The sequence below is a fragment of the Meleagris gallopavo genome, chromosome 6 (genome assembly GCF_000146605.3).
Source record: "Meleagris gallopavo isolate NT-WF06-2002-E0010 breed Aviagen turkey brand Nicholas breeding stock chromosome 6, Turkey_5.1, whole genome shotgun sequence".
Taxonomy (NCBI): domain Eukaryota; kingdom Metazoa; phylum Chordata; class Aves; order Galliformes; family Phasianidae; genus Meleagris; species Meleagris gallopavo.
This window is the reverse complement of record NC_015016.2, coordinates 41,013,213-41,028,327: the sequence shown is the minus strand read 5'-3', so window position 1 is coordinate 41,028,327 and position 15,115 is coordinate 41,013,213. Positions and strand designations below refer to the sequence as shown.

Sequence of the window (15,115 nt, the reverse complement as noted above, 5' to 3'; positions counted from 1 at the left end):
GCGGCCTCAGTGCCGCCCCGGCAGTTCGCTCGGGAAGGCCGAGTTAGTTGCGGGGACCTTTCACACACATGGATCGGCCGCAGCCCAGCGGTGTTGGCGGACTTTTGTCAGAGTTCAGGCAACGTGTCGAGAATCTGATTGCTCTGTAAGTGCTCGACAAATAAAAACGCTTAGGAGCCTATTAGAGGCAAAATAACAGGAATCACAGAATCATAGGACGGTTTGGGTTGGAAGGGATTTAAGATCGTCTGGTTCCAACCCCTGCTATAGGCAGGGACACCTCCCTGTACACCAGGTTGCTCAAAGCCCCATCCAGCCTGGCCTTGAATGCTTCCAGGGAGGGGGCATCCACAGCCTCTCTGGGCAACCTGTTCCAGTGTCTCACCACCCTCAGTAAAGAATTTCTTCCTAATGTCTAGTCTAAATCTGTCCTCCTCCATTTTAAAGCCGTTTCCCCATGTCCTGTTGCTACACATCCTTATTAAAAGCCTCTCTCCAGAAGCAGGGAAGCGTCCTGAGGAGCGTGAAGGCAAATGTCTGCTTGATTTTGGTGTTCCAATATTTGTACAGTCTTTGATTGGACTATGAATAGGTCTTAAAAATGATAAAGAATGAGGAGAGAATAGCATGTAGGTGAGCTCAGATCCTTGAGGAGGGTAGTGATCAGTGAGCTTGATTGGGCTATGATGGGCAGTGTGTCAGGATGGGTTTAAGTAAGTTCTTTTCTTATATAGGTATGTGGAGAAGCATGTAATTTTTAAGATTCTTTGGCACAGTGACATTTATTCTTTATAACGTAATAGTTGCTATAGGCAGTCCCCTAAGAATAGCTTATCTATGCAAATAGATGGCCAGGCCTGAACGCAAGGGGGTTTGGTGCTGGAGTTCATCAGTGGTTTAAAGAGCTTTCTCTCAGCTTACACTGTTTAAGATACAGCTCACTGAAGAAAAATATAGTCGTGAGCTAGTGTGAATTTTACTTGAAAACTCGATCACTTTAATAATGTCTCTTTAGGGTGAAGAGGTGAATACTATCCCCATTTGACAGGAGAATAAATTATCTTTGACTACTCTGCAGTGAAGAGAGATTTTCATGTTAGGTGTAGCAATACAGCCTTTGGCTCCTAATTTTGTAGGCGATCACTTGCATCTTTGTAAGACTATATTTGAAACAAAACTTGAGGGAAAAACCCTTTTCTATGTCTTGCCATTTTGTTCAGGCCTTGTCACAGTGAACTTTGCACCATTTCCATTAAGTTTGCAAATTTGCATCTACGTAGTAAGTAATTAAAATCTTTCTCTTTGTAGCTCAGGACAGTCAAATCCAACCTTTTATCTTCAGAAGGGTGGGCGGGCCTATGTGCTCAGGAAGAAGCCCCATGGCCCCCTTTTACCTAAAGCCCACAAGGTAGGTAACACTGCTCAGCAAGCTCCAAACACTTTGTATTGCAGGTGGACTAAGTTCTTCTTGTACAAGCTGATGCAGCCTATTTCAGTTGAAGGTGTCTAAAAGTGCAGTGAATTACTTGAATCGTTTCCAGTTTTCTATGCTGTACACTCGATTAAACATTAAAGAGGGTAGATTGTCATTAGCTGTACTCAGTAAGATAATGATTTATGTTTAGGAGCTTTTCACTGAACCTTATTTTCTGTGTCTTCTTCAGATTGATAGAGAGTATCGTGTGCAGAAAGCCTTATTTTCAGCTGGATTTCCAGTCCCTGAACCCTTGTTGTACTGCAGTGATGTTTCTGTCATTGGAACAGAGTTTTACGTGATGCAGCATGTGCAGGTTGGTCAGCCAAACTGAGAGATTTCTTTCTTTTCCCTACTACAAGCAGATTTTAAGCTGTCTAGAACTTATTAGTCTTATTCAGCTTTTACTAAACTTTGAAGTTTGGTACATGCAATATGTGTTAAGGCATACCAATATAATTAATCCAATCATATTTTTAAGAAATATTAACTGTCAGAGATTCTTATTGATTTCAGGTTCTCCAGAGCTTATTTCCAGCTCTGCCAAAATATACAGCTTGTTATTTAACCTCTTCTCCTTTGTGCTGTCAGAAGAATGTTGTGAAATGTCTTCATATTGCTGAATAGGGTACTCATAACTCAGCCATAACAGTCAGGCTCCAAAGTTATTCTGGATTCTTGGAACAACCATTTGTTACTGATAACAGTATCTATGTACAGCCATGTTTTGCTTTAAAAGCAAGCAGGATTCCATCTCAAGCACGACTTTGAGAAAGAACATAGCATAGCTGTGCCATCCATCGCTCTAATCATGCTGTGGCTGAGTTGATATTTTTTCTGTTGGACTTGGTTGATTCTGAGTTTAAGTCAGCTGGTACTGTTTTTTTATTCTTGTGGGAGGAAGATTTGAGTTTAGGCCTCTTTCATAATATCCTCTTCTATGAGGCTGTGCTTGTTTGACAAGTTGTGATGTGTGCCAACACATACTGCAGAGTTCTGTGAAATTCAGACTGTATGGAGAGCTGAAGCCCTGAGAAATATGGCTGTGAAAATATCCAGTTGTCTCTTGAGTGTTCTGGGATACTTATTTATAGTCTGAAGCTTGGGATCTGAGGAAGAGCATTCAAATGATTTCTAGTTGTATAAAACAACAGCACATGCAAAAAAGAAAAGGGAGTGGGAAGATCATGGGCTGTGAGATAAGTGTATTTAATGTATTAACTGAAGGGTATGAAGAAAAAAAAACCTGAGTTATGCCCTTCATCTATCATGGGCAAAGAATAAAACAAATGAGGAAGGAATTTTTTATTGTACAGGGAATATTGGATTTGTTATGGCTGTTGAAACATCTACCTTTACATCTCTTTGTCTGTGCCTACATCCCACCAAGTATCTGATCTGCAATGTTTCCAGGGTCGCATCTTCCGAGACGCCTCGCTGCCTGAGGTGGGCCCAGCAGAGCGTTCTGCTTTGTATCTCGCAATGATAGAAACTTTGGCTCGGTTGCACTCCTTTGACTTGCGGTCACTGGGTCTGCAAGGATATGGTAGAGGACCAGGATACTGCAGAAGACAGGTACAGCTCTTGGAAAAATTCTCTCGTTTCGTCAGGTCTTTAATGATTTTATTTGCAAGCTGATTTCTTAAATTTAGATTATGTGTAAAAGTAACCATTGAATTTTAGCAATTCAGCATCTTCAGATAGTTAAGTACCAGTGCACGGTATGAAGTTACTGCTACGTTCCAAGTAAATTCTGTAGAACTGTTAAAGTTTGTATTTTTTCAGGTATCAACTTGGAAAAAGCAATATGATGCAGCTGCTCATACGGATATTCCTGCCATGAATGAGCTAGCCGAGTGGTTAGCAAACAACTTACCACCTGATGATGATGAAGAAGCCCTAATTCATGGGGACTTTAGAATAGATAACATCATTTTTCACCCAACAGAGGTATTTGAAATGTATTTGTACATTTTGTGCTTTGTAGTTCTCCGTTACTGACTCTTTAAAGGGGTAGATAATGGCAGGGCAAGGGGAAATGGTTTTAAGTTGAAGGAGGGAAGACTTAGATTGGATGTCAGGGGGAAGTTCTTTACAGAGAGAGTGAGGTGCTGGAACAGCTGCCCAGAGAGGTTGTGGATGCCCCGTTCCTGGAGGTGTTCAAGGCCAGACTGGATGGGGCTCTGGGCAGCCTGGTCTAGTGTTAGATATGGAGGTTGGTGGCCCTATGCAGCATGGGGGTTGGAGCTTCATGATCTTTGAAGTCCCTTCCAACTCAAGCCTTTCTATGATTTTGTTATTTGTTTGTACATGTTATGGGGCATTCCCAAGGATGTTCTAGTCATGGTTAGCTCTGTGTCACTGCGCTATCAATATGGGGTCTGCTTTTGATGTTTGGTTATGATCAGGAGCAAAGGATCTGTGTTTTCCTTAGCAGTAAAATAGTTGCAGTAATATACTTCTGCTTACTTTTCTCGTAGAACTGCTGGGATGTGAAATGATAAGCAATTTTTTGACAAAATTTATAGAATTTAACTTACAGTTGGAATTATAAAGATGGAATTTGAGTTTGCACTGGAGTGATAGATGTCGTGTGGCTGGATATCAGAGTTGTGGCCGTGTGTGTATTTGGTCCACTTTGTCATCTGTTCCCTGGGTGGCCCAGAAGTCTCACAAGAGGTTGCCTTGACACAAGGAGACTGAATTTCTGACCCCCTTCATGAAAAAGCCACGGACCACAAAGATTCACACTTGTGCTTAGATCAGCAAATAGATACTGGTTGCGGGCTTAAATGTGCTGATTCTGGATTCTGTGCTCCAGAATTCAGTCCTGGGACTCTCCCAGCAGTTCCTGCTCTATTTAAAAGAGTTGGCCAAACTGTGTAGGAATCATCTAAAGAATCTGTTGAAACTGTACCTTTATATGCAGGAATAGCTATGTGGGAAATTGGTTTTGTACATAAGAGCAGTGGGTTGTGACTAGGCTGGAGGGGTTATGTGAGATAGCAGGCCAGCTGGGTTGTAAGAATTGATCAGAATGTTTCCTTGGGGAGTCTTCTCTGATACAGCTGAACTCTGATGTAGCAAGGACACATGCAATGGAGACTGGTGTCATTATCTGGATGGTGACTGACTAGCTTGTTTAAGAAATGCAATTTTCTATGTAAGTGTTGATCAATGCAAAATATAACAATAAATTATGGTGTTTCTTCATGCATGCAACAGGACTATAACAAAAAAAAAAAGTACACAGTTCTTCAGAGTATTTTATTGTGTAATTCTTTAACTAGAACAGTTTAGAAGTTTCTGACGGAAGGAGTGTTACTCAGAAATGTAGAATTTGAAGGAGATTTTCAGTGGAAAAAGATGTAGTTTTCTGCCACTACGTAAATGTTAATATTTTGCAGATTTTTACATAGTGCTGAATGAAACTACTTTTGCTGTAGACAGCTACAGTGCATGCTTTTAATTTCAAAGCAATAAAGCTCCTGGATACTGAGTCTGTTGTCCATCTGCAGATCCTTCATTCTTATAACTCATTTGTGGTTTTTATTTTTATTTAAGGCTCGTGTTTTGGCAGTGCTGGACTGGGAACTTTCAACCACTGGTCATCCTTTAACAGATTTAGCATATGCTACTCAGTTCTACTTTTGGCCTACATCTCTGAATGTCCCAGGTCAAGGATCTGTCTTCAATTTCAAAGGCACCATAGGTATGAAGTTACAATTGTTTTGTCAAACTGAATTCTATGGTTGATTTCTACCTGATAGATTACTTTAATAAACGACAGTAAAAAGTTAATAAGTACATCATTTTGCAATTGGAAAAGAGCTTTTCTGTAGTTTTCTTCATCGTAGGAGATGTGCTGATAGTTTTAAGGGAGTTCTGTTTTAGTAGGATCTGGGTTGGCCGCAGTACATTAATTCTACAAAAGGTTATTTTGAACATTTCTTAGAGATAATGGGGGAAAGCTGAAATTTAAATATGAATTGCTGATGTTTGTATAAGCCTAAAACAAAATAACACTGTGGTGCAATGGATTTCCTGACTGAAGTGGAACTGGGGGGAAGTTTCTGTGGAATTCTTGCAACACCTGTTTCCTTTTCACTCTCCTTATCTGAGCACATGAGGAATGGTATATTACGTTTTTTACTGTATTAACAAAATGACTCAAATGTTTGAAGGATGAGGTAAATCCTAGTAAAGGTTGAGCATTCTAAAATATTCTGTTGGTTGTTTTTTTTTTTTTTTGTAGAAAATCCCTCATTTGAAGAACTGATTACTGTTTACTGCCGCTGCCGGGGTATTAGCACTACAATCCCAAACTTGAATTTTTTTCTTGCTTTGTCCTATTTTAAAATGGCAGGGATATCCCAGGTAATACTCACTTTTTTCTGAAATGTCACATTTTTATGATGAGTATGTGTAGGTTGGTAACATTTTTCAGATGATGAAGTATTGTTGTACAATAACAGGAAAGGTATTTCAGTTTGTTCCTTTAGAAGCAGTGTCTTTTAGATGCTTAAGACTGTGAACTCTAGGACAGAATTCTTGCTGCTTGAAGTACGTAACGTGAGATACTCAGCCACTCTAGAGCAGGAATATATTTTGTAGTTGCAGCCTAAGATAAGGTTACCAAATGTGTTGTAAACTACCTGTTATTTATTTGGAGTAAGTCTCTATATGTGTGTAGTTAATATAGTTGTGAATAACAACGTGTGCATTGCTGTCTGTTGGCTGAAGGGACAGAGTGGGCTTGTGTATAGTATCCAATACAGGTACACTCATTTTGCTCTACTAATTTTTATGATTTTCTTCAGGGTTTTTAATTGCTCCTCTGTCTGGCTTGGTTTTTTTTTTTGTTCTTGTCTAACTCTCTCTATTCCTGTCTATTATATTAGAAATATACCAAAAGCAGCATCAACATATCCCAGTAAAATCCATCTGAGTGCTCTTCCCCCTCCCGCCCAATTAAGAATGTGTATATTTAAGTGTAACTTCATAGTTGAAGAAATCACCAGTCTAAAAGAGACATTTTTAAGTACACAATTATAACATTTATGTCTTTCTTTTTTGCAGGGTGTATATGCTAGATATCTCATTGGAAATGCTTCTGCAGAGAATAGCCATGAATTTGCTAAGATGGTGAAGCCTTTGGCAGAAAAAGGGTTAGAGCTCTCAAAAAGGTAACGCTGGTTTAAACTGCTGGTCAGAGGTGAGGCAGAACTTACAGCTTCACTTATTTAAATGCCTATATAAGGCAGCTTATATCATTGTGAGGGAAAATCTGGTCTTACTTATTGCACTGGTTGTTCTTTAGATTGTCTTTCAGCAACATGCAGCACAGTACTTCTGGAGAGTTGTTCTATCAAAGTACGAAAGGCCAAGAAATGCTGCTGAAGGTAAAGCAGTTCATGAAGCAGCACGTATATCCAGCTGAGAAGGTAAAAGCTTTTTATAAACCTATTTGTAAATGAACATTCTATGAGCAGAAGTTACAAAAATGTAAAACCATGTGCTGAAGTCATGTCCTTGTGTATTTTCTTTTTTCTTTCAAGAGCAGCCTTGTTTTTCATGCAGTGCTGTTTGTGGTATTGCAGAACATTAATAGAAATCATTATTATGAATGGTTTTTTTTTTTGCAGATTTAAAGTGTTATATGCATTGAAAAGTTACTTTTAAAACTTTTTTGCTTTTTGAAGTTTAAAGTGTACTTAAAAACCAACAAAACCAAAGTCATTTTTAAAGGTATTTTATGAAATACCTTTAACAAAAGCTCTGAAGTCTTTCATTCTCGTGTAAAGATGCTGATTTCCAGCATTGTGCAGACATACAAGTGTTGTGTTCCTTTTCTAAAGAAAAAAGGACCTCATAGACAATATTCAACCTCGTGTGTTCTAAATCCCGCTTGTTTTTTTTTCTCCCTTTCTCCTTATGAGCTGATTTGCTTTTCAGTTCCAAGAAAAAAGCAAAATCAAGACAGCCTGTCTAACAGTTGAAGTTCTTCACATGAAAGTTTCTCAGTAGTCCTTCTGTAACTAATTTGAATTGTCTGAGGAAGCCTCAGAGTAGTTATGTGTACTTGATTAAAAACGAACCACAGGTAGCCACGAAAGCTCTGCAATTGAGTAGAGTTGGGCTTGTAAGTTATTTCTGGTAATGGGAAATGTGAGTCAGGACTTGTAAATTCTGCATTTATGATAATTTCTTTGTTCTAAAACAGGTTCTAGGGCACTTTTGAAGGAGTGCTGTACATTATAGAGCATATGTGGGAAAATACTAGGATTACAAATACGTAGCTTTACTTAGTAACTAGACATTGATGCTTGGAATGATTGTTTTGATAATCTGCTGAACAGCTGACAGAAAACAAGTGTGTTATTTCAAATTTATAGAAAAAAAGATAACTGAGTTTATATGTCTGAATATATGGGAAACCTAATATTTAGGTGTCAGCACTTTGGGCTTCTATTTGTGGTTTTAATTTTGGGTTCATTTCTCTCATGTAGTACTGTTGGTCAACAGTGGTGTTTATTGTCAGAAAACACTGACCTTCTGCTGTTGTCAGCACATATTAAATGTCTTCAAACCATTTCCATGTATGAAAAAACGTACCGATGATTGGGGTCATCTTCATGGTGCATCTTAAGTCTTGCAAAATGAAATGATTACAATTATAAAATTTTGCAGTGAAACCAACTGCATAATAAGAAGTTGTGCTGAATATTTTATGGTGGTACATTGAGGTTTAGGGGTAGGAAAGAAAACATAATTTGTGTATGTTATAGGTGTTGTTAATTTAAACAAACTTTATTTCTCTTAGGAAATAGCAGAATACTATGCTAAACATGGAAATACTGAGGAAAGATGGAAGAAACCACCAGTGCTTGAGAGGCTGAAGGTATGGGATGGTAAATATTCTTGAGTGCTCTAGCAGTAAAAGAAACAGGCACGGACCTTAAGAAATGTGTGCTGCTGGAGAAGTAATCCCATCTGTGTGGAAAGAAACAGTGAGGAAGCAAAAGGAAAAGAAGAAAGTGTGCAGAAGGAGTTGTGAGACACAAACAAGAGAGGAGAAAAGCAGACGTGAGTTCTGTGAGGTGGACATCTGAACTTTAATTCAAAGCTGTAGCTGTTGAAAATAGCTACTGAGGAAAGCCATCAGATACATTGGACAGCGTGTTAGACATAGGAAGAAAGAAAATGGTCAGCAAGCCAGAATTTCATTGCTGTTTGAAGGTCATTTGCTAATGGTTTTCCCTGCTGATTCTCTGAACAGGAAATGGCCAAAGCAGAAGGTCTGTGGAATCTTTTTCTCCCAGCGGTCAGCGGTCTCAGCCAGCTTGACTATGCACTAATAGCTGAGGAAACAGGGAAACGCTTCTTTGCTCCTGAGATATTCAACTGTCAGGCACCTGGTTAGCAAACACTGTGCCTTAACTATGGCACTGAGAGCATTAAAAACATTGGGCATCTGATGCCTTACCATTTGTGTGTCTCAAGAAATAAACATAACCACTCGTTTCTCCCAGACACTGGAAACATGGAGGTTCTGCACATGTATGGGACTGAAGAGCAAAAGAAAGAGTGGCTGGAGCCCCTTCTAGAAGGGAAGATTAGTTCTTGTTTCTGCATGACAGGTAAGTTTTTGTTCCAGAAGAAAATAAGAGGCAAATGGCAGAAATTTGACGACGACATGTAAAAAGTATAAAATCATAAGTTGTTATGTGTTAGAGGATGCAGCCTGGTCTAATGCCTGACTTAGTAGTTGGCAACCCTGCCTGCAGTGGAGGGGTTGGAATTAAATGATCTTTGAGGTCCCTTCCAACACAAACCATTTTATGATTCTGAGAAATTAATACCGAAATTTCTGTGATATCTGTGATTGTGTTTGAATATGAAGTCATCTCTAGGGTATGAGCACAAAGTGAATAAACCTTGCTGCCCCTCCCTGATAGTTACTGTTTCTCATACTCTACCATATTACAATTTCCATATATTTTCAATTTATTTTTAGTTGTAGTAAAATATATTTTATTGTATGAGCCAGACTTAGAATTTATCCTGGTCTATAATGTGTTTTTGGGTTCTCTGGAAATGTAGGCACAAGTATGGTGATTTTGATAAGTATTGTAGTTTTGTGCTTACTTTATGTCGGCAGCTCAGCATTATATTCCTGTTTGATCTTCTTGTGGCATCTCTGGAAAAGTGAGCCCTTCATTTAGGAATGTAGCTTTTGAATACATGATGTCAGAATCTTGATCTTCCTGCATCAGCAGGAGTTGAGAAAACTCAGCCTTGCAGAACCAGCTGTCATTGTGTTCACCAAATGGGAGAAGATTCTTTCCCATGAAAGATGATAGCCTTCTCTGTTGCAGATGATAATTGGTGATGCTTTTCTGGCAACTTTATTTCATAATCCATCAGAAAAGTAATTTAAGTTTCTTTATTTTCATTTGAGAAAAGCCTGGGAGAACATAGGCTGAGAAGGATGACTGTTATCTGCAAATAAGTTGGGGGGAGGAAGGATTTAAAACATCTGGAAAAGAAGAAGTCTGTTTACTATAAAGGGAAGTCTGAGTTCAACAACCAGCAAGTTTAAGTTGGCTATGAATAACATGTCATCAGAAAATAGAAAGTTTTTGACCACAGCAGAGTGACGTACTGAAAACAGCATTTTCTGCTGGGAGCAGAACAGTGACGTTGGTATTAGAGTATATCTAGACCCATGTATTTGTGGTGGTGGTAGTACTACAACTTGAATACTTAACATAGTGGTGTGTGTTGTTTTTTTCTTTAACACAGAACCTGATGTGGCTTCGAGTGATGCTACCAATATGCAATGCAGCATCGAGCGAGATGGCAATAGTTATGTGATTAATGGCAAGAAATGGTGGAGCAGTGGTAAGTACAGAAACACTGCATAGGAATGACTAAATCTGAAATTCTCCCTAAGAGTTGGAATAAATAACTACAAAATCTGAAATGTTGCTCTTCCATTTCTGAATTGGAAAATTTCTTCTTGAGTAAAGGCAGTTGAAGGTAAAACAACGGAAAAAGCAGAATTTGAGGTTTTGGGTCTGTTTTAGAACCTCTTAATTTAGTTCACAGAACAAATGCTGGTATTTTTCTTCAAAGTATACCTCATTCCCTTAGGTGACTTACATGTTTATGGTTGTAGTCTTAAAACTTTGTTTTTATGAAACTGTCTTTGATAGCTTGTGTTTGAAATTTGAGTGTGTTGTGGCATTCCAGTAAACTTTGGCTGATTGTTAATCTGGTTTGTGATGTTGATAGTCTGCTTCTTTGAGGTGATTTTTCTTTTTTAACAAGAAACTTCCCAGAAAAATCAGTAGGTTGAACTATAAGTGCTGAATGTCCCTGACTTTGGAGTACTGTTTTTGGTGTGTGTGTTTGCTTACCAAAACACGAGCGACCTATTCTGAAACATCATCATTCACTGAGAGTTTGGAAGCAAAGTAGATAAACTGAGCCGCTAACTAGAGTGAAATGTGAATATTTCATTTAAGTACCTTTGTGTGGGCCAGCTCCCATGCGTAGATTGACTTGTGCAATACCGAGACTCACCAGAAGATAGGGCTCACTCAGTTTCCTAGCAGTGGAGATCTGGAGACAGAGGGAGGCGTGGTGTCTCAACCTGAAAACATCACTTAGCTGCTTGCTGCTACCCTTGCTCTGGGAAAATATCTTCCAGTAACGAGTTGCAGTTCCTGAGGGGGTAATGGGAAAGTTCTTTCAAAGGTCATGCACAAAATGTATTACTGTTTAATTGATTTCACAGAATGGCTTGGCTGAGTTATGTGTGTCATAAGCTGGGGAGGAACTTTTTATAATGGCAGGTAGTGATAGGACAGGGGGAAATAGCTTTAAACTGTGAGAGGGTAGATTTAGATTAGATATTAGAAAGAAACTCTTTCCTGTGAGGAAGGTGAGACACTGGAACAGGTTGCCCAGAGAGGCTGTGGATGCCCCCTCCCTGGAGGCGTCCAGGGCCAGGCTGGATGGGGCTTTGAGCAACCTGGTGTGCAGGGAGGTGTCTGTGCCTATAGTAGGGGGTTTAGAAATGGGTGATCTAGTTGTTTATTTTTTCTCTCAAGTTTGGGTGAACATGCAGACCTTGGATGTTTGGGAATTGCAGGAGCCTGACAGCCTGGTCAGAACATCACTCAGGTGCAGTCACTGTATGTGTGAAAAACAAACATAACTTACTCATACAGGAAGTCCTCTGCGTCATGGAAGGACTGGAGATGATTACTAAGCTTTGTGTGCATGCTTTGCACATTTACAGTAAATCTAGTCTGGTTTAAGCGTATCAGATTGATGATGTGTGCGTAGGCCATGTGCCAAGCATTGCTAATTGCTCCACTGTTCCTCAAAATACTGGACAGAAGTTCTAAAGGCTTTTGTCATCTCAACAGAGAGAAAAAGCTTGTGTTCTTGCCTATGCTACAGTTGTTTGTTGTCTGTCTTTGTAGAGCTTTTTCTTTCAGTCTACGATTATGTAATTAGGAACATTGTCTGACAATTAGAGTTCTTGTTGTCTTTCGTAAGCTCTTTATTAGAGCCTGCAGGATGGTTGAAGGCAATATTCTGTAAATAACGCTTTTTTGGTGTGTTTGGAAAGCTAATTTGCCAATGTATTTTAAATCCTCCTAGAGATAAATAGGAAAACTGCAGTTGTTTATTTTTCTTTTTCCCGGAATCTCCAGCCCAGTACCATTGGTGGCAGCAGACAGCTTTTGGTACCCATGAATGGAAAAACTATAGATACCCACCAATCGTGAGTTTGTGTGGAGTCAGAATCCCTCTCATTCACAAGGGAAGTCATTTATCCTTTGATTGATTAAACCCTATGCTGGAGATGCCAGTACCTACTCAAACAAAGCAAAGCATTTAAAAAATGCAAGACAATACATGTTGAGTACTCGTATGTTTTATTGTATCTTTGCATATTTTAGAAGGCTATACCTCCCTATCTCATTATTTTACAAATTCCAACCAAAAATTCCACGCCCTGTGTCTGAAGGTTAACTTTAAAACTTCTTCTTGCATTTCTGCTCATGTTTTGCTTGCATTACCTTGATGTTCATGTTTCATCTTACGTTTACAGAAATCTGGAATGTGCCTCTTGTTGGCCACTGTTGAAGTGGGCTTGTTGAAGTTTAGGGTGAGCAGAAAATGGAGAGATGAAAGATTGGTTTTGGTAGTTGTAGAGCAGGAGTTAGTGTTTCTTGTGGGGAGTGTTTTTATTGCCATATGTTGTGTAAACACATAGAAAATGACTTTTTTTCTTCTCTCAATTCTCAGTTGTGAACTAATATCTCATTTTAAGCTGCAGCTGTGTCTCTGGAGTGAAAACTAGGGAGAAAAAAATGGAAGTGAGTTATTAGTCAAATGCTGTGAAGTTTTACAGAGTAGTTGGAGAAACGTAAGATTATTGAATTTTGGTACAAAAGTTCCTGTACTGTCATTTTATTGCTGATGGTTTCCTTTTCTGTTTTAAATTGGTTGTTTGTGCTGATTTTTCACTACAGAGCAATTTAATATCCTGTTGCTTTTGATTTTGTTTTCTTTTGTTTGCTTTTTTTTATTTTTATTTTTTTAAAGAAATACCTCCTTAATTGTTTCCAGCGCTTTCAGTGTTTTTTTCCTGCCTGGTGCTTAATTTTGATCGTGTTCCATTTTTGAATTTCAGTGTAGTGTCTTAGCTTGTCTGCAGGCTTCAAAATTCATCTGAAAGATGACTTGCAGAGAAACAGCTGTTGAAAATAGCCCCCAGGTTAGTAAGTAATCCCTTTTTTGCTTAAGATAATGAAAGGAACAGTCTATATAGTGAAGCTAATTGTTTCTTCAGTACGGACTTCAGAATTCATAGAGATTTCTTCAGGTACTTCATGCTGTTGTTGTCTCCTCCAGTACCCGTAATTTTTTGCTATTTTCATAACATGCATTTTAAAAGAAGCACCCAGGAAGGCGTACAGAATTGGGTTCAGGCAGGTGTGAAACAGAGCTATGCTCTTGGTGACCTGGAGTGCAATGTCTATGGTTTTACTCGCCTCACAGTCAGTAATCAATAGGTAGATGCTATCTATGGCTCGCCAGAACTTAACAATGTTGTAAGGTAGCTGGGTAATTATGAAAGCAGCCACTACTGCCAGCAGAACCATGAAGGGTCTAGATTTTTTAGCATTTGCAGATCTAAAGATTGCCCGAGCAGTAACTGAATAGCAGGTCACCATTACTAGGAAAGGAAGCAGAAACTCCAGGATAACTTCTAAGATCTGAATGGTTGCTTTTAAAAGTGTTTCCATGTTCGCTGGAAATATAGGAAGGCATTCATTCCTATTGTTGTGTCTCATGACTTGGTTAAATATCAGTTCAGGGATGCTGAGCAGTATGGCAGCCAGCCAGACACAGAGGCAGGTAACGCTGCAGTGCTTTCCAGCTCTTCTGCGACGTTGGGATTCAGAGGTAGCCCTGTATCTGTCCACACTGATACAGGCCAGGAACAGCATGCTAGAGCTGAAATTCATGGTGTAAAGGGAAGAAGTGAGCTTGCACATTGAGTTTCCAAGTTCCCATCCCTGCACTGCGTTTGTAGCCCAAAAGGGAAGTGTAAAGAGCAAGAGCAAATCAGCAATGGCTAGGTGCATGATGTACACATCTGTCTTGGTCTTTGGTTTCTTGCAGTAGGCATAAATTGCAACCACTAATGAATTTCCAGCAACTCCAACAGTGAAAGTCAATGCATACAACACGGGGAGGAATACTTTCATGAATTTTCTTACATCTTCTTTTTCGCAGAGAAACTCGTATGTGTTGTAATCTATATCAGAGTTGAGGTAATGCTCATCGTCCTCAATCCAGTAATCGGTTGAGTTGTTCACGCTCCAGCCCATGGCAAAGCTGAAAGCCAAACAAAAAGAAAAAGAGGAGGGGCAGGGTTGGGAAGTCATCAAAGAAATAATACAGGCTTCAAGTTTTAAAACTCGGTATGTATAACACAGCTGTCCTAGGGAGTCAGTTCCTGAATGGCTGTGGAACAGACTGCGTTTAGTCTGCTCCTACAGATCAAGCAGTGTGGGTACCCTGAATCTTGCTGCTGGAGACAGCTCACGATGGTATGCACCCAAAGGAATCCTACCACATACAAAACTGCCCACAAGCACCCAAACAGTTCTCAACTTCAGCTGCTTTTTCAAGTCCTATCTCATGATAAATTCATTTTGTAAACACTCAGGCTGTATCCTCACTGCCTGTTTAAGACTGAAGTTTAAATGTTCTCATCTTCACTCTTCAGCAAGTCATGTCCTACATATTTTTCTTCAATAGTAGCTGTGTTCTCTAAGTGATTAGCTGAACTTCTTTCAGTTGTAAACTACAGTACTGCAGTGCCACATTCCCTGGAAATAAATGGCATTAAGATTTCTTCATGGCAGTAGCAAAGAGCTGCTGAGGATGAAAATCACATGGCCCTTTCGCATCTCCTGCAGTGTCTCTGAATTTGAGGTCAGTGTTAGAAGAAAACAGATGCTTGTCAGATATTCTGCACAAAGCTCTTAATTCTTTTTTTTTTTTTTCCAATCTTGGCAAAACTCTGAATACCAGCATTGGTTTTTA

General features: G+C 39.3%; 2 protein-coding genes across 2 annotated transcripts in view; one reads left to right on the top strand and one right to left on the bottom strand.

The window, feature by feature from the left end:
* The first annotated feature begins 53 nt into the window (after nt 1–53).
* The window catches only part of ACAD11 (acyl-CoA dehydrogenase family member 11), a 27,792-nt gene continuing 12,730 nt past the window's right edge, over nt 54–15,115 (top strand). Inside the window, exons 1-13 of the mRNA XM_010712930.2 lie at nt 54–145; nt 1,309–1,408; nt 1,665–1,790; nt 2,888–3,049; nt 3,260–3,424; nt 5,039–5,186; nt 5,730–5,851; nt 6,554–6,660; nt 6,795–6,918; nt 8,298–8,375; nt 8,754–8,892; nt 9,007–9,114; nt 10,280–10,378. Of these exons, the coding sequence (XP_010711232.1) occupies nt 69–145; nt 1,309–1,408; nt 1,665–1,790; nt 2,888–3,049; nt 3,260–3,424; nt 5,039–5,186; nt 5,730–5,851; nt 6,554–6,660; nt 6,795–6,918; nt 8,298–8,375; nt 8,754–8,892; nt 9,007–9,114; nt 10,280–10,378 (1,555 nt within the window). The 5' untranslated portion in view covers nt 54–68. The remainder of the gene's footprint in view (nt 146–1,308; nt 1,409–1,664; nt 1,791–2,887; nt 3,050–3,259; nt 3,425–5,038; nt 5,187–5,729; nt 5,852–6,553; nt 6,661–6,794; nt 6,919–8,297; nt 8,376–8,753; nt 8,893–9,006; nt 9,115–10,279; nt 10,379–15,115) is intronic.
* Nucleotides 12,411–15,115, bottom strand: part of ACKR4 (atypical chemokine receptor 4) — a 4,660-nt gene continuing 1,955 nt past the window's right edge. The window contains exon 2 of the mRNA XM_010712929.3: nt 12,411–14,401. Within this exon, the coding sequence (XP_010711231.1) occupies nt 13,321–14,401 (1,081 nt within the window). The 3' untranslated portion in view covers nt 12,411–13,320. The remainder of the gene's footprint in view (nt 14,402–15,115) is intronic.